At 46.0% G+C, this 19,647-nt stretch overlaps 1 protein-coding gene across 1 annotated transcript; it reads right to left on the bottom strand.

Annotated features, from left to right (window-relative positions):
- Window positions 1-15,118: 15,118 nt before the first annotated feature.
- Window positions 15,119-17,775, bottom strand: LOC125539132 (phenylalanine ammonia-lyase-like). Its single transcript, XM_048702500.1, has 2 exons — window positions 17,222-17,775; window positions 15,119-17,113 (listed from the first exon to the last, which is right to left on the bottom strand). Exons 1-2 carry the CDS (start codon window positions 17,614-17,616, stop codon window positions 15,367-15,369), a joined length of 2,142 nt encoding a protein of 713 aa, XP_048558457.1. The 5' UTR covers window positions 17,617-17,775; the 3' UTR covers window positions 15,119-15,366.
- Window positions 17,776-19,647: the final 1,872 nt, after the last annotated feature.

The following is a 19,647-nucleotide window of genomic DNA, read 5'->3' as shown; positions in this document are numbered from 1 at the left end:
GAACTCATCTATCACGATCTCAATCGAGTGCTTGTTTTTCCTATTCTTTTCCTGCTGGTTTCCTATGAATGAACTAATTTGCTGCAAAGAACATCCCATGAATTTGCTTAACGTGCGACGGTCCAGCGATCAGTCCTGCTACGGTCGGTCAGTCACTAGTCCCGCGACAGAAACACGCCGGTGATCAACTGTTCCCATGGTGAGCTCCACTGGTCTATTGACGCTCCCTCTCAAGTCTCAAGAGCTGGAAACCCGATTTGCTCCCGTCTTGGTCGTCCGTGCAATTTCGTATCCAAATGAGTAAATGGCGAAGGATATTCTTGTCTGAATGTAAAGCCATTCTGGTGCAAACTTCCGGTCCTCCGGTGTGAAGTTTCGTTCCTCGGTGCACACTTGACTGGACAGACTTGACTTGTGTTGGACAGACTTGAGTAGTACGCTGCAAAGGGCGTGATCTGATCAGTGATCGGTCAGGTACGGAGATCGGGCTTCATCGCGCGCGTCTGTGGCCACGAGGACAAGGCGCGCGTTCCACGCGGCGTGTGGCCTGTCGCCTCACGGTCACGGGTCACGAGTTCCACGGCAAGTGGCGTTTCGTTTTTCTCTTGAACCTCGATTTCTCCTGCTAGGGATGCAAGTGACACGTTTAGTTAATTTTTGCTGGCTTGATAGTTCATTTTTCTCAAACAAACAAAAAACCTTTTTGAACTATCATATCATAAGTGGACTTTAAACAGGACCGGATTGACATCCCTAGCTCCTGCGTCCTCTATTTCGATGGCATGTCGGTCACGTGCGTGCACACCGTGACCACGCATGCATCTCGAGACAAATTGCTTCCTTGAGCAGTTTAGGACATCTCCAGCCACATACTTCATACTATAAGACACGTGCCCCCTTCCCCGCGTCAACCACGACCGGGCGACTCGGGCAGGGATGAAACCCTATCCGTCGGAGGCTCTCCTTCATTCCCTCCCTCCCTCCGCCCCCGCTGAAGGACGCCGATAGTGGTGGCGGGGGCCTGCCTCTCTCCCACGCCATGGGAATGGTGCAGAGTCCCGCGACGTGAGGAGGCGTGGCCGATCTGGCCTTGGCGGTGCGGCGGGTGTCCCTGCCTTGACCGGCGGCGGCGCGTCGGTCGGCTCTGCCTCGGGTGGCGATGACTACGGGCGCGGTGGCCGGCCTTGCGGCATTGGCTGTGTTTGGCAGCGGTGACCGGATATGCGTCGACGGGCCATCTGACCTCGGATCGGCGGTGGCGGCATGGAGGGCCTATTGGACGGGTCGGCACCATGAGTGGTCTGGCCTCCGGACGGGTCTGATCTGGCTGGTGCGGCTTGTGATGTCTACTACACAACCTTCTTCTTGTAGACATTGTTGGGCCTCCAAGTGTAGAGGTTTGTAGGACAGTAGCAAATTTCCCTCAAGTGGATGACCTAAGGTTTATCAATCCGTAGGAGGCGTAGGATGAAGATGGTCTCTCTCAAGCAACCCTGCAACCAAATAACAAAGAGTCTCTTGTGTCCTCAACACACCCAATACAATGATAAATTGTATAGGTGCACTAGTTCGGCGAAGAGATGGTGAAACAAGTGGTATATGGATGGTAGATAATAGTTTTTGTAATCTGAAATAATAAAAACAGCAAGGTAGCAAGTGATAAAAGTGAGCGTAAACGGTATTGCAATGCGTTGAAACAAGGCCTAGGGTTCATACTTTCGCTAGTGTAAGTTCCCTCAACAATACTAACATAATTGGATCATATAACTATCCCTCAACATGCAACAAAGAGTCACTCCAAAGTCACTAATAGCGGAGAACGAACGAAGAGATTATGGTAGGGTACGAAACCACCTCAAGGTTATTCTTTCCAATCAATCCGTTGGGCTATTCCTATAAGTGTCACAAACAGCCCTAGAGTTCGTACTAGAATAACACCTTAAGATACAAATAAACCAAAACCCTAATGTCACCTAGATACTCCAATGTCACCTCAGTATCCGTGGGTGTGATTATACGATATGCATCACACAATCTCAATTCATCTATTCAACCAACACATAGAACCTCAAAGAGTGCCCCAAAGTTTCTACCAGAGAATCATGATGAAAACGTGTGCCAACCCCTATGCATAGGTTCCCAATGTCACGAAACCCGCAAGTTGGTCACCAAGACATACATCAGGTGGCACATGGTATCCCATTGTCACCACAGATATCCACGGCAAGACATACATCAAGTGTTCTCAAATCTTTAAAGACTCAATCCGATAAGATAACTCCAAAGGGGAAACTCAATTCATTACAAGAGAGAAGAGGGGGAGGAGAAACATAGGATCCAACTATAATAGCAAAGCTCGCGATACATCAAGATCGTATCATCTCAAGAACACGAGAGAGAGAGAGAGAGAACAAACACATAGCTATTGGTACATACCCTCAGCCCCGAGGGAGAACTACTCCCTCCTCGTCATGGAGAGCACCGGGATGATGAAGATGGCCACCGGAGAGGGATTGTCCCCTCCGGCAGGGTGCCGAAACGGGTCTAGATTGGTTTCTGATGGCTACGGAGGCTTCTGGCGGCGGAACTCCCGATCTATTGTGTATTCTGAAAGTTTTAGGTCACGTAGGTATATATGGGTGCAGGAGGTATGTCAGAGGAGCCACGAGGGCCCCACGAGACAGGGGGCGCGCCCTAGGGGGGGCGCCCCCACCCTCGTGAGCACCTCGTTCCTTCCTTGACGTAGGGTCCAAGTCCATCGGGTGTGTTTCCTTCCAAAAATAACTTCTCTAGTTGATTTCGTTCCGTTTCGACTCCGTCTGATATTCTTTTTCTTCAAAACACTGAAATAGGCATAAAACAGCAAATCTGGGCTGGGCCTCCGGTTAATAGGTTAGTCCCAAAAATAATATAAAAGTGGATAATAAAGCCCAATATTGCCCAAAAGAGTAGATAATATAGCATGGAGCAATCAAAAATTATAGATACGTTGGAGACGTATCAAGCATCCCCAAGCTTAATTCCTGCTCGTCCTCGAGTAGGTGAATGATAAAAAAGATAATTTTTGACTTGGAATGCTAGTTGGCATAATTTCAATGTAATTCTTCCTACTTGTGATATGAATATTCAGATCCATAAGATTCAAGACAAAAGTTTATATTGACATAAAAATAATAATACTTCAAGCATACTAACTAAGCAATCATGTCTTCTCAAAATAACATGACCAAAGAAAGTTATCCCTACAAAATCATATAGTCCGGCTATGCTCCATCTTCACCACACAAAATATTTAAATCATGCACAACCCCGATAACAAGCCAAGCAATTGTTTCATACTTTTGATGTTCTGAAACTTTTTCAATCTTCACGCAATACATGAGCGTGAGCCATAGACATAGCACTATAGGTGGAATAGAATGGTGGTTGTGGAGAAGACAAAAAAAGGGGAAGATAGTCTCACATCAACTAGGCGTATCAACGGGCTATGGAGATGTCCATCAATAGATATCAATGTGAGTGAGTAGGGATTGCAATGCAACGGATGCACTAGAGCTATAAATGTATGAAAGCTCAACAAAATAAACTAGTGGGTGTGCATCCAACTCGCTTGCTCACGAAGACCTAGGGCATTTTGAGGAAGCTCATCATTGGAAATATACAAGCCAAGTTCTATAATGTAAAATTCCCACTATTATATGAAAGTGACAACATAGGAGACTCTCTATCATGAAGATCATGGTGCTACTTTGAAGCACAAGTGTGGTAAAAGGATAGTAGCATTGTCCCTTTTATTATTATTATTTTTATTTGGCCTTTCTTTTTTTATTTAGCCTTTATTTTTTTATTTGGCCTTTCTTTTTTATGGCCTTTCTCTTTTTTTGGACAATGCTCTATTGAATGATGATCATCATGTTGGGGAACGTAGTAATTTCAAAAAAAATTCTACGCACACGCAAGATCATGGTGATGCATAGCAACGAGAGGGAAGAGTGTGATCTACGTACCCTTGTAGATCGATAATGGAAGCGTTAGCACAAAATGGTTGATGTAGTCATACGTCTTCACGGCCCGACCAATCAAGCACCGAAACTACGGCACCTCCGAGTTCTAGCACACGTTCAGCTCGATGACGATCCCCGGACTCCGATCCAGCAAAGTGTCGGGGAAGAGTTCCGTCAGCACGACAGCGTGGTGACGATCTTGATGGACTACTGTCGCAGGGCTTCGCCTAAGCACCGCTACAATATTATCGAGGACTATGGTGGAAGGGGGCACCGCACACGGCTAAGAATATGATCACGTGGATCAACTTGTGTGTCTAGGGGTGCCCCCTGCCTCCGTATATAAAGGATCAAAGGGGGGATGCGGCCGGCCAGGAGAGGGCACGCCAGGAGGAGTCCTACTCCCTCCGGGAGTAGGACCCCCCTTTCCTTGTTGGAATAGGATTCGGGAGGGGGGAAAGAGGAGAGAGAGAAGGAAGGGGGGCGGCGCCCCCCTCTCGTTGTCCTATTCGGACTAGGGGGGAGGGCGCGCGGCCCAGCCCTGGCCACCTCTCCTCTCTTCCACTAAGGCCCACTAAGGCCCATATACCTCCCGGGGGGTTCCGGTAACCTCCCGGTACTCCGGTAAAATCCCGATTTCACCCGGAACACTTCCGATATCCAAATATAGGCTTCCAATATATCAATCTTTATGTCTAGACCATTTCGAGACTCCTCGTCATGTCCGTGATCACATCCGGGACTCCGAACAAACTTCGGTACATCAAAATGCATAAACTCCTAATATAACTGTCATTGAAACCTTAAGCGTGCGGACCCTACGGGTTCAAGAACAATGTAGACATGATCGAGACATGTCTCCGGTCAATAAACAATAGCGGAACCTGGATGCTCATATTGGCTCCTACATATTCTACGAAGATCTTTTATCGGTCAGACCGCATAACAACATACGTTGTTCCCTTTCTCATCGGTATGTTACTTGCCCGAGATTCGATCGTCGGTATCTCAATACCTAGTTCAATCTCGTTACCGGCAAGTCTCTTTACTCGTTCCGTAATATAATACATCATCTCACAACTAACTCATTAGTTGCAATGCTTGCAAGGCTTATGTGATGTGTATTACCGAGAGGGCCCAGAGATACCTCTCCGACAATCGGAGTGACAAATCCTAATCTCGAAATACGCCAACCCAACATGTACCTTTGGAGACACCTGTAGTACTCCTGTATAATCACCCAGTTACGTTGTGACATTTGGTAGCACACAAAGTGTTCCTCCGGCAAACGGGAGTTGCATAATTTCATAGTCATAGGAACATGTATAAGTCATGAAGAAAGCAATAGCAACATACTAAACGATCGGGTGCTAAGCTAATGGAATGGGTCATGTCAATCAGATCATTCACCTAATGATGTGATCCCGTTAATCAAATAACAACTCTTTGTCCATGGTTAGGAAACATAACCATCTTTGATTAACGAGCTAGTCTAGTAGAGGCATACTAGTGACACTCTGTTTGTCTATGTATTCACACATGTATTATGTTTCCGGTTAATACAATTCTAGCATGAATAATAAACATTTATCATGATATAAGGAAATAAATAATAACTTTATTATTGCCTCTAGGGCATATTTCCTTCAGTTTCCCACTTGCACTAGAGTCAATAATCTAGATTACACAGTAATGATTCTAACACCCATGGAGCTTTGGGTGCTGATCATGTTTTGCTCGTGGAAGAGGCTTAGTCAACGGGTCTGCAACATTCAGATCCGTATGTATCTTGCAAATCTCTATGTCTCCCACCTGGACTAGATCCCGGATGGAATTGAAGCGTCTCTTGATGTGCTTGGTTCTCTTGTGAAATCTGGATTCCTTTGCCAAGGCAATTGCACCAGTATTGTCACAAAAGATTTTCATTGGACCCGATGCACTAGGTATGACACCTAGATCGGATATGAACTTCTTCATCCAGACTCCTTCATGCTGCTTCCGAAGCAGCTATGTACTCCGCTTCACATGTAGATCCCGCTACACGCTTTGTTTAGAACTGCACCAACTGACAGCTCCACCGTTTAATGTAAACACATATCCGGTTTGCGATTTAGAATCGTCCGGATCAGTGTCAAAGCTTGCATCAACGTAACCTTTATGATGAGCTCTTTGTCACCTCCATATACGAGAAACATATCCTTAGTCCTTTTCAGGTATTTCAGGATGTTCTTGACCAGCTGTCCAGTGATCCACTCCTGGATTACTTTGGTACCTCCCTGCTAAACTTATAGCAAGGCACACATCAGGTCTGGTACACAGCATTGCATACATGATAGAGCCTATGGCTGAAGCATAGGGAACATCTTTCATTTTCTCTCTATCTTCTGCAGTGGTCGGGCATTGAGTCTGACTCAACTTCACACCTGTAACACAGGCAAGAACCCTTTCTTTGCTTGATCCATTTTGAACTTCTTCAAAATCTTGTCAAGGTATGTGCTTTGTGAAAGTCCAATTAAGCGTCTTGATCTATCTCTATAGATCTTTATGCCTAATATGTAAGCAGCTTCACCGAGGTCTTTCATTGAAAAACTCTTATTCAAGTATCCCTTTATGCTATCCAGAAAATTCTATATCATTTCCAATCAGTAATATGTCATCCACATATAATATCAGAAATGCTACAGAGCTCCCACTCACTTTCTTGTAAATACAGGCTTCTCCAAAAGTCTGTATAAAACCAAATGCTTTGATCACACTATCAAAGCGTTTATTCCAACTCCGAGAGGCTTGCACCAGTCCATAAATGGATCGCTGGAGCTTGCACACTTTGTTAGCATCCCTTTGGATCGACAAAACCTTCTGGTTGCATCATATACAACTCTTCTTTAGAAATCCATTCAGGAATGCAGTTTTGACATCCATCTGCCAAATTTCATAATCATAAAATGCGGCAATTGCTAACATGATTCGGACAGACTTAAGCATCGCTACGGGTGAGAAGAAGGTCTCATCGTAGTCAATCCCTTGAACTTGTCGAAAACCTTTTGCGACAAGTCGAGCTTTGTAGACAGTAATATTACCGTCAGCGTCAAGTCTTCTTCTTGAAGATCCATTTATTCTCAATTGCTTGCCGATCATCGGGCAAGTCAACCAAAGTCCATACTTTGTTCTCATACATGGATCCCATCTCAGATTTCATGGCTTCAAGCCATTTTGCGGAATCTGGGCTCACCATCGCTTCTTCATAGTTCGTAGGTTCATCATGATCTAGTAGCATGACTTCCAGAACAGGATTACCGTACCACTCTGGTGCGGATCTTACTCTGGTTGATCTACGAGGTTCAGTAGTAACTTGTCTGAAGTTTCATGATCATCATCATTAGCTTCCTCACTAATTGGTGTAGGTGTCACAGAAACAGGTTTCTTGTGATGATACTACTTTCCAATAAGGGAGCAGGTACAGTTACCTCATCAAGTTCTACTTTCCTCCCACTCACTTCTTTCGAGAGAAACTCCTTCTCTAGAAAGTTTCCGAATTTAGCAACAAAAGTCTTGCCTTTCGGATCTGTGATAGAAGGTGTATCCAATAGTTTCCTTTGGATATCCTATGAAGACACATTTCTCCGATTTGGGTTCGAGCTTATCAGGTTGAAGCTTTTTCACATAAGCATCGCAGCCCCAAACTTTAGAAACGACAACTTTGGTTTCTTGCCAAACCATAGTTCATAAGCGTCATCTCAACGGATTTTGATGGTGCCCTATTTAACGTGAATGCGGCCGTCTTCTAGAGCATTAATCCCCAAAACGATAGCGTAGTTAAATTCACGCTAGAAACGTCATTAGAATCGCACCATATCTAGTAAAGTCGATTACGACGTTCGGACACACCATTACGCTGTGGTGTTCCGGGTGGCGTGAGTTGCGAAACTATTCCACATTGTTTCAAATGTACACCAACTCGTAACTCAAATATTCTCCTCCACGATCAGATCGTAGAAACTTTATTTTCTTGTTACGATGATTTTCAACTTCACTCTGAAATTCTTTGAACTTTTCAAATGTTTCAGACTTATGTTTCATTAAGTAGATATACCCATATCTGCTTAAATCATCTGTGAAGGTGAGAAAATAACGATATCCGCCACGAGCCTCAACATTCATCGGACCACATACATCTGTATGTATGATTTCCAACAAATCTGTTGCTCTCTCCATAGTACCGGAGAACGGTGTTTTGTCATCTTGCCCATGAGGCACGGTTCGCAAGTACCAAGTGATTCATAATCAAGTGGTTCCGAAAAGTCCATCAGTATGGAGTTTCTTCATGCGCTTTACACCGATATGACCTAAACGGCAGTGCCACAAATAAGTTGCACTATCATTATCAACTCTGCATCTTTTGGCTTCAACATTATGAATATGTGTATCACTACTATCGAGATTCAAAAGAATAGACCACTCTTCAAGGGTGCATGACCATAAAAGATATTACTCATATAAATAGAACAACCATTATTCTCTGATTTAAATGAATAACCGTCTCGCATCAAACAAGATCCAGATATAATGTTCATACTTAACGCTGGCACCAAATAACAATTATTCTCTAATAACTAATCCCGAAGGTAGATGTAGAGGTAGCGTGCCGACGCGATCACATCGACTTTGGAACCATTTCCCACGCGCATCGTCACCTCGTCCTTAGCCAATCTTCGCTTAATCCGTAGTCCCTGTTTCGAGTTGCAAATATTAGCAACAGAACCAGTATCAAATACCCAGGTGCTACTGCGAGCATTAGTAAGGTACACATCAATAACATGTATATCACATATACCTTTGTTCACCTTGCCATCCTTCTTATCCGCCAAATACTTGAGGCAGTTCCGCTTCCAGTGACCAGTCTGCTTGCAGTAGAAGCACTCAGTTTCAGGCTTAGGTCCAGGTTTGGGTTTCTTCTCTTGAGCAGCAACTTGCTTGCTGTTCTTTTTGAAGTTCCCCTTCTTCTTCCCTTTGCCCTTTTTCTTGAAACTAGTGGTCTTGTTGACCATCAACACTTGATGCTCCTTCTTGATTTCTACCTCCGCAGCTTTCAGCATTGCGAAGAGCTCGGGAATAGTCTTATTCATCCCTTGCATATTATAGTTCATCACGGAAGCTCTTGTAGCTTGGTGGCAGTGATTGGAGAATTCTGTCAATGACGCAATCATCTGGAAGATTAACTCCCAATTGAATCAAGTGATTATTATACCCAGACATTTTGAGTATATGCTCACTGACAGAACTGTTCTCCTCCATCTTGCAGCTATAGAACTTATTGGAGACTTCATATCTCTCAATCCGGGCATTTGCTTGAAATATTAACTTCAACTCTTGGAACATCTCATATGCTCCATGACGTTCAAAACGTCGTTGAAGTCCCGATTCTAAGCCGTAAAGCATGACACACTGAACTATCGAGTAGTCATCAGCTTTGCTCTGCCAGACGTTCATAACATCCGGCGTTGCTCCTGCAGCAGGCCTGGCACCCAGCGGTGCTTCCAGGACGTAATTCTTCTGTGCAGCAATGAGGATAATCCTCAAGTTACGGACCCAGTCCGTGTAATTGCTACCATCATCTTTCAACTTTGCTTTCTCAAGGAACGCATTAAAATTCAACGGAACAACAGCACGAGCCATCTATCTACAATCAAACATACATAAGCAAGATACTATCAGGTACTAAGTTCATGATAAATTTAAGTTCAATTAATCAAATTACTTAAAGAACTCCCACTTAGATAGACATCCCTCTAATCTTCTAAGTGATCACGTGATCCAAATCAACTAAATCATAACCGATCTTCACGTGAGATGGAGTAGTTTTCAATGGTGAACATCGTTATGTTGATCATATCTACTATATGATTCACGCTCGACCTTTCGGTCTCCTTGTTCCGAGGCCATATCTGTATATGCTTGGCTCGTCAAGTATAACCTGAGTATTTCGCGTGTGCAACTGTTTTGCACCCGTTGTATTTGAACGTAGAACCTATCACACCCGATCATCACGTGGTGTCTCAGCACGAAGAACTTTCGCAACGGTGCATACTCAGGGAGAACACTTCTTGATAATTAGTGAGAGATCATCTTATAATGCTACCGTCAATCAAAGCAAGATAAGATGCATAAAAGATAAACATCACATGCAATCAATATAAGTGATATGATATGGCCATCATCATCTTGTGCTTGTGATCTCCATCTCCGAAGCACCGTCGTGATCACCATCGTCACCGGCGTGACACCTTGATCTCCATCGTAGCATCGTTGTCGTCTCGCCAAGCTTGTGCTTCTACGACTATCGCTACCGTTTAGTGATAAAGTAAAGCATTACATCGCGATTGCATTGCATACAATAAAGCGACAACCATATGGCTCCTGCCGGTTGCCGATAACTCGGTAACAAAACATGATCATCTCATACAATAAAATTCAGCATCATGTCTTGACCATATCACATCACAACATGCCCTGCAAAAACAAGTTAGACGTCCTCTACTTTGTTGTTGCAAGTTTTACGTGGCTGCTACGGGCTTAAGTAAGAAGCAATCTCACCTACGCATCAAACCACAACGATAGTTTGTCAATTTGACTCCGTTTTAACCTTCGCAAGGACCGGGCGTAGCCACACTTGGTTCAACTAAAGTTGGAGGAACTGTCACCCACAAGCCACCTCTGTGCAAAGCACGTCAGGAGAACCGGTCTCGCGTAAGCGTACGCGTAATGTCGGTCTGGGCCGCTTTATCCAACAATACCGCCGAACCAAAGTATGACATGCTGGTAGGCAGTATGACTTATATCGCCCACAACTCACTTGTGTTCTACTCGTGCATATAACATCAACATATAAAACCTAGGCTCTGATACCACTGATGGGGAACGTAGTAATTTCAAAATTTTCCTACACACACGCAAGATCATGTGATGCATAGCAACGAGAGGGGGGAGTGTGATCTACATACCTAGTAGATCGACAACGGAAGCGTTTGGTTGATGTAGTCGTACGTCTTCACGATCCGACCGATCAAGCACCGAAACTACGGCACCTCTGAGTTCTAGCACACGTTCAGCTCGATGATAATCCCTGGACTCTGATCCAGCAGAGTGTCGGGGAAGAGTTCTGTCAGCACGACGGCGTGGTGACGATCTTGACGCACTACAGCAGCAGGGCTTCGCCTAAACTCCGCTACAGTATTATCGAGGACTATGGTGGCTGGGGGCGCCGCACACGGCTAAGGAAAAGATCACGTGGATCAACTTGTGTGTCTCTGGGGTGCCCCTGCCTCTGTATATAAAGGACTAAAGGGGGGAGGCTGGCCGGCCAAGGAGGGCGCGCCAGGAGAGTCCTACTCCCTCTGGGAGTAGGATTCCCCCCCCCCCCAATCCTAGTTGGAATAGGATTCGCGGAGGGGGGGAAAAGAGAGAGAGGGGTCGGCCCCCTCTCCTTGTCCTATTCGGACCAAGGGAGGGGAGGGGCGCGCGGCCCATGTAGGGCTGCCTCTTCTCTTTTCCACTAAGGCCCATCATGGCCCATTTAGCTCTCGGGGGGTTCCGGTAACCTCCCGATACTCCGGTAAAATCCCGATTTCACCCGGAACACTTCCGATATCCAAACATAGGCTTCCAATATATCAATCTTTATGTCTCGACCATTTCGAGACTCGTCGTCATGTCTGTGATCACATCCGGGACTCCGAACAACCTTCGGTACATCAAAATGCATAAACTCATAATATAACTGTCATCGTAACCTTAAGCGTGCGGACCCTACGGGTTCGAGAACAATGTAGACATGACTGAGACATGTCTCCAGTCAATAACCAATAGCGGGACCTGGATGCCCATATTGGCTCCTACATATTCTATGAAGATCTTTATCGGTCAGACCGCATAACAACATACGTCGTTCCCTTTGTCATCGGTATGTTACTTGCCCGAGATTCGATCGTCGGTATTCCAATACCTAGTTCAATCTCGTTGCCGGCAAGTCTCTTTACTCGTTCTGTAATACATCATCCCGCAACTAACTCATTTAGTTGCAATGCTTGCAAGGCTTAAGTGATGTGCATTACCGAGAGGGCCCAGAGATACCTCTCCGACAATCGGAGTGACAAAACCTAATCTCGAAATACGCCAACCCAACATGTACCTTTGGAGACACCTGTAGTACTCCTTTATAATCACCCAGTTACGTTGTGATGTTTGGTAGTACCCAAAGTGTTCCTCTGGTAAACGGGAGTTGCATAATCTCATAGTTATAGGAACATGTATAAGTCATGAAGAAAGCAATAGCAACATACTAAACGATCGGGTGCTAAGCTAATGGAATGGGTCATGTCAATCAGATCATTCTCTTAATGATGTGATCCCGTTAATCAAATAAAACTCATTGTTCATGGTTAGGAAACATAACCATCTTTGATTAACGAGCTAGTCAAGTAGAGGCATACTAGTGACACTTTGTTTGTCTATGTATTCACACATGTATTATGTTTCCGGTTAATACAATTCTAGCATGAATAATAAACATTTATCATGATTATAAGGAAATAAATAATAACTTTATTATTGCCTCTAGGGCATATTTCCTTCAGTTTGGACCTGAGTATCTCAGAGAACCAAATGCGCAGGACACAGAGAAGTTGTTGCCTCTTGGATAGGCTATGGGGTTTCCAGGAATGCTCAGATCAATTGATTGCATGCATTGGCAATAGAAAAACTGCCCCCAAAGGTTTGCGGACAATGTATTAAGGTCACACCAAAGAGGCCACTATCATACTAGAAGCGGTGGCATCACATGACTTAATTTGGCATGCTTTCTATGGAATGTCGGGTTCTCACAACGACATCAATGTGCTTCAACGATCTCCGGTATTCAGGATGCTTTGCAATGGGGAATCACTGTTGTGCAACTACACCATCAACAATCGAGACTACAACATGGGATACTATCTTGCCGATGGCATCTATCCTCAATGGGCGGCGTTTGTGAAGACCACATCCGAACCGCATGGCAATAAACAGAGTCACTTTGCAACAATGCAGGAAGCGGCTAGGAGGGATGTGGAGAGCGCATTTGGTGTGCTTCAAGCTCGTTGGGGAATTGTTCGTGGGGCTCCAATGATGTGGGAATCGAAAACTTTGTGGCGGCTTAGACATGTTCTGTACTTTTGCACAATATGATTGTCGAGGATGAGGGTGATGGTGTAGGCCAAACCAATGATTTTGAAGCACCTAGAGAACAAGTTGAAATTCTGGAAGATCAAGATGCAGCTCATGTTATGAACTTTCTGCAGATGCATCAAAATCTTCGAGATCATTAGGTGCATGCGCAGCTACTAAATGATCTTGTGGAGAGTTGTGCACTTAAAATAAATTTTATGTAAACAATATTTATGTTTGGTACCAACATTTGTTATTTACGTGCGACAATGACTTGTATGATCGACCTGCATGGATTTGTATAGATTTGAGAGTCCGGATTTGAGAGATGTGGATACCGGAGTGAAATATGAGGGTCCGTCCGAACGCGTTTGGGCGTGCCCAGACGCGTCCGCGGATGTATAGGGGGGCGGATTTGTCCAGTCCAGTTGTAGATGCTCTAAGGGTTTACTCCACCGGATCCCCTTTTATTTTTGGGATCAGTTAGGGCACATACAATTATGGCATATGGATACTGATACCCCATGACAAAAAATAGTTTGAGGCATCTACATTTTTTTCTCCCCAATGCAAGCTATCATTAATGGGCCTCATTAAGAGATAAAAAATAAAGACTCTAGTACACATGCATCTCTACATTTCACTCCAACCTTTTCACTTTTTGACACCGGACAACACTTTTTGTCTTCAAGCATCCGCCTCCTGAAAAGATCCCGTTTTCCTATCCGAACATGTTTATCTGATATCCGAACCTACATGACATGCGAAGCATCACCCTGAGACTATGTATTATACATGCCCTTAGAGCTGCCCTTACCGAGTGGCCTTTTTCACGCACATACAACTTGTTGCCTTTAGAGTTACACGTCTCTGTTACGAAAGCCATTCAACATGTCCATGTTGTTTCTTCCCAAGGAGGGGAACCTTTCCGGCTAACTGAGGTACTATTTACACCAGTCGAGAGCATAAAGCCAAAGCCAACTCAAGAAATATTCAGCATACGAGCATGCATAGTTTCCAACTCTGTTTATATTTGACTTGTTTGACCAGCACGTTGATGTTTGACATTGTCAATGATTGCCAACAACTCCCCTTATTATCAGAGATCATTTTGTTGACTGAGAATTACTTGCATATGTCCAAGGTCTAAATACATGTTTTTTTTAAAAAAGGAGGCAAAACCTCCGGCCTTTGCATCAATCGATGCACGAAGCCATCTTATTAAAAATAAAGTAGCAAAGTCTTATGGTCACAAGAGGCCCATAATTATAGTGCAAAACAAAAGAAAACATAAAAAAATGTCACATCCGGCGATACAGAGCAGACTACAATGCCTATACACCTAGCCTATTATCAGTTCGCCATCCAAATCGGCTGAAAAATTTCACCAACCCTAAGCTTCAACCCAGCTAGGCGCCCAACCCTCACTAGACATGCATTCCCTCAATGGGTTGGTGAGAGTGTGACACGTGAAGAAAGATGACTCGACTAGTTCAAGTGATACAGTGGTAAACCATGCAAGCTTCTCGATTAGTTCAATCCTACAACCGCCATTAGTTACAAAAAATAAAAATCTTTAGTTATCTAAAATATGTTTGTATCGCCAAGTGAAGTCGGAGAACATCGTAGACTCAAATTGGTAAATAGCAACACGTGGATACAAGACTAAGAAGAGAAGCCATCACATCGTGTTGATGGAACTAGCCACTATAGACATACAACTGACTAGTGACTATGTAGGAACTATTTTAACTTTCTCGTTTGCGGTCTATGTCGATGCGTCGTTTCCACATACCATATAACAAGCCAACAATAGATTCTTTGCAATTAAGAAAGCACAATAGATTGTTTGCACTATTTGAAGTTGTCTCAAGAACCACTAGACCATTGATCTAAAAAAAGGGACAAGTAAATTTATCATGAATATTTATCACACATTGTACCCTTTTAACTTACATCACAGTGGTTCTACTGGCTACCTATCACTACCAAAGCATGCAATTGCAATTTTTGGCAACAATCTGGCAGCTCTGTAAGAACATTACAAAACATCGACTTCTAAAGAAATCCAATAAAAAACAGTATTATCACTTATCAGCTAAGAACATCTGAAGCCTTCTCGACTTTGAAGCACACTATCTTCTCTTCAAGTACTCGATCCTCAGCAGATAGGTAGGGGCTCACCGTTCCACCCCTTGAGACACTCAAGTAGTGCGTCAATGTGCTTGCCCTGGTTCATAGCAACGAACACCTTGTCCACCTCTTCACCGGGAGACCTAGTCTTCTCCCCGGTCAAGTACACAGTTCCAAGCTCCTTGCGCACGAACCGGTAGAGAGGGTATGATCGACATTCAGCGATACGGTTTTGTTGTGTAGCAGTACCATTCTCCACGGCACTTCGGGCAGCCTCGACCTCCTTTGGAAGCACTGCACGGAGCTCCTGTTCAAATATGGCAAGTTTAGCAAACACTGATGTCTCCACATCACGCTCAGCCTCACCATTGGCCAAGGCATGCTCCACAAGAACTGCACGCATCTTCTGCATCAGTGGATAGTTGGCGCTGCAGGGGTCATCTGCGTAAGCAAACACCGCCTCACGGTCGATTGTGAGCAGCAAGTCCTTCTCACAGAAGCGCGCATTGTGGAGATGACCATTGTTGTTGGTGCTCAGTGTCTTCCTAGCCACAGTCTTCACACAACTCTTCACGGCGTTCTTGACATTCTCCTCAAGGTGGCGGAGGTCAATAGCCTGGCACAACGCGACCAAGAATGTCGAGGACATGAGCTTCAATATGTCAATGGCCTCGGCAGTCTTCCTTGAGGAGATGAGGCCAAGAGAGTTGACATCTTGGTTGTGCTGCTCTGCGCTCTGGACATGGTTGGTCACAGGGTTGCCCAAGAACTGGAGCTCGGAGCAGTACGAGGCCATGGCAATTTCGGCACCCTTGAAGCCATAGTCCAAGCTTGGGTTGCGCCCACCGGAGAGGTTGGAAGGAAGACCGTTGTTGTAGAAGTCGTTCACCAACTCCGAGAATTGGGCAAACATAAGCTTGCCAATCGCAGCAATGGCAAGCCTGGTATTGTCCATCGACACACCGATTGGTGTACCCTGGAAGTTTCCACCATGGATAGCCTTGCCACGGGAGACGTCGATGAGTGGGTTGTCGTTGACGGAGTTGATCTCTCGCTCAATCGACTTGGTGGCAGCACGGATGACCTCAATCTGAGGACCAAGCCACTGCGGTGACGTACGGAGTGCATACCTATCTTGCTTTGGCTTCATCAATGGGTCGAGCTCGCCGAGCTTCTTAGCAAGCATCATGTAGGAGCTGCCTTCGAGTATGTGCTCCATGATGGCGGCAGCCTCGATCTGCCCAGGGTGGTGCTTCAACTTATGGGTCAAGTGGTCGGTGTACTCTGGCTTGCCGTTCATAACCTCACAGAAGACAGCTGACAGGACCTCGGCGAGAAGACTAAGGATGTTAGCCTCGAAAAGGACCATGGATGCAAGCCCCGAGCCCACTGCCGTGCCGTTCACCATAGCAAGGCCTTCCTTGGGCTGCAGCTCGAAGAAGCCATGCTGGATGCCAGCAATCTTAAATGCCTCCGCCGCGTTAACCTTGGTGCCATCCGGAGCCGTGGCCATGGAGTTTGGGCGGCCGGTTACCAGTCCCGCAATATAGGAAAGCGGGACGAGGTCACCAGACGCGGTGATGGTGCCCCTAAGCGGTAGGCATGGTGTCACGTTGGCGTTGAGGAGCGTGGCGATCGTCTCGAGGATCTCGAAGCGGATGCCGGAATATCCCTGAAGCAGGGTGTTGACACGCACGAGCATGGCTGCCCTCGTCGCCGCAGCAGGCAGAACGTGGCCGTCGTTGCCATTGCCGAAGGCTCCAGCGTTAAGAAATCTGAACAGACAAGCAACACACGAAAAAATAAGACTTCCATAACTCACAGACAGAGATGATCAACAATTCAACATGTGAAATATAACTTGTTCGCGGTTTAATTCGTACCTAATGAGCTCCCTCTGGAGAGCGCCGCCCTCCTTGGTCCTCCGGTGAGAGGTGGCGCCGAAGCCGGTGGTGACACCGTAGCTGTCGGTGCCGTTCATCATGCTGTTCATGACCCAGTCGCTGCTCTCCTTGACGCGGCCGCGGGCGGACTCGTCGAGCTCCACCCTGGTGTCGCTGCCGGCAGCCACCGCGGCGACCATGGCAATGGTCAGGCTGGCGCCCTCCATGGTCACCACCGGCTTACGGTACTCCTCGACCATCCGCTTCACTGCATCCAAATGGCTACCGGACAGCTCCTCCGCCGCCTTCCCCCAGTTGAGCGGGTCGGCCCGCGCCGGCTGTGCCACGCACAGGCCATCGCCGTTGGCGGCAACGTGCCCGTTCTCGCACTCCATCGAGATATGCAAAGAAGTGCTAAAGCAAGCTAGTAAGCTAGAAGCCGGGCGGGTGTGTGCGTATCTGGATGAACTCTGGGAGTGGTGATGGATTGATCGGTGGCGCTGAAGAGGAGCTCAAACTGCAGAAGAAGGCGAGGCTCTTCTTGGAGATGAACGGAGGGAGAAGACGGGTTAAATAGGGAGCGCAGCTGGGCAGGGTCAGGGTGGGTGTGGGGGTTGGGTTGGTGTGGAGTGTGGAGCTGGATGGCCGGGTTGACCGCTGGATTGGTGGGTGCACCAGTGGCCGCTGGAGCGCACGGACCGGGTGGTGACTACGTACAGGCGCTCGGTGGCGGCATCGTGGCAGCTGCGCTTGGCCGGGGTGCGCAAGATGGTTGGTGCAGGGAAGAGAGGCAGAGCACGTCAGGTGTTCGGCCGTTTGTGCAGGCACATGGCAATTTCTCCTTTTTTTTTGGGCTTCCCTTTCTCCTTTCCGGAGGAGTGGAATTCATGTATCATTATAGCAATTCAACAGAGTGTTTGCCCATGTCGGCGCTCACCTCCAATTTACTGTGCACTCACATGCTCAAGCGTTCAGTGTTAATCATGCAGCACCATGTGCCTCTGTGTTAACCTACTTGATCAAAGCGTTCGAGTAGTGTTCTTCGGATTGTAGTGGCGTCGGCTGCTTTGTGCCAACCTGTTGCTGAAGGCAGCTTTACCTAATTTGGTGCCAGAATCGCTGCACTTGGAGATCCGAACATGCAACTTGTACTAATGTAAGCACGTCCTTTTGTCGACATTGCAACATTTAAAACAAGCGGGGCGGCTGCTTACACCATCTACTGGTACTAGTATAAAACTGCAAGAAAAGAAATCTTAGAAAACAGTTACACGGTCCTTGCTTTGACAGAGCAGCTTGGATTGTTTCTCCAAAAAATGCGAGTGAGGTTCTGCTGTCCACTGGGAAGGAGTTGTTATCTGCTGCTGATCCATACGCCTTTCAGTAGTGTAGTATTTCCTTCTGGGTGCGACGAACCTCGCATATTCTATTTAAATTTAGGGTACCACAAGGTCATGTGGTATTGATTGAACTCGTGACCTTCCTTCAGTATTTCCTAATGCGGTTTGACGCTTTCAAGCTGTTTTCCAGACATTATGAAATTAATTTGTTGGGAAGAACATTTCTGTTTAAAATGAGACGGTCCACCGGTCAGTCCTGCCAGGCGGTCCGTCGGTCAAGAGTCTCGCGGCACGAGCTGGGCGGTGATCCAAATCGCAATGTAGTATTTTTGTTCCTTTAGCAAGCACCATTGATCTAAAGAAATTGGGTGGTGCTTCGTGGTATTCCCTGCTAGTAGAAGATATCAGGTGATACGATGTATTAAGTGATACCATGATACGGACTTTTAGGAGCCGTCAGTCAAGAGTCTCGCGGCGCAGGCTGGGTGGTGATCGAAATCACAATGTGGTATTTTCTTCCTTTAGCAAGCACCACTGATCTATTGGAAGCTTCATCTGAAGAAAAGGAAACCAGGAAGCATTTATTTGCTTCTTGGTCATCTCTGCTGTCTCGTTCGCAAGTGAGTAAATGACTAGGGAAATTCCAGTTTGCGTGTAAAGCCATTCCATTCGGATGCATTCTCACTTTCTCAGTGCACACTTGACTTGGCAGACTTGGCTGGAAACTATGGAATGATTTCTTCCAAGGTTACATTTTCCATGTTCTCTCTTCTTCTTCTTTTTTGTTCAGACGGAATTGATGTTCTCCTTTTCAAAGACGAGTGATTGCAGTTTAGGGTAATCTGTATCGGTAACTGCAAGGAATTTTCACTGCTGCTGCCTGTAATTTGCACTGAAGATCAGTCGTTCGTGAGACACCTCTCCACTGTGACTGCATTAGTGAGTGGGCAAGTGAGCCCCAAGCTGCAGGAGCGTGTGGTTGGCTTTCCGTTCAGTTTCTGCACGCTGCTTTGGGGGAGCAGCTGGATCACTCGATCAGAGTCCAGATGGAGCCAAATTGCGCGTACGTACGCGTCATTTTAGCCC

The sequence above is a fragment of the Triticum urartu genome, chromosome 2 (assembly GCF_003073215.2).
Source record: "Triticum urartu cultivar G1812 chromosome 2, Tu2.1, whole genome shotgun sequence".
Taxonomy (NCBI): Eukaryota; Viridiplantae; Streptophyta; class Magnoliopsida; order Poales; family Poaceae; genus Triticum; species Triticum urartu.
The sequence above is the reverse complement of the archived record's forward strand: the minus strand, read 5'-3'. Positions and strand labels throughout refer to the sequence as shown.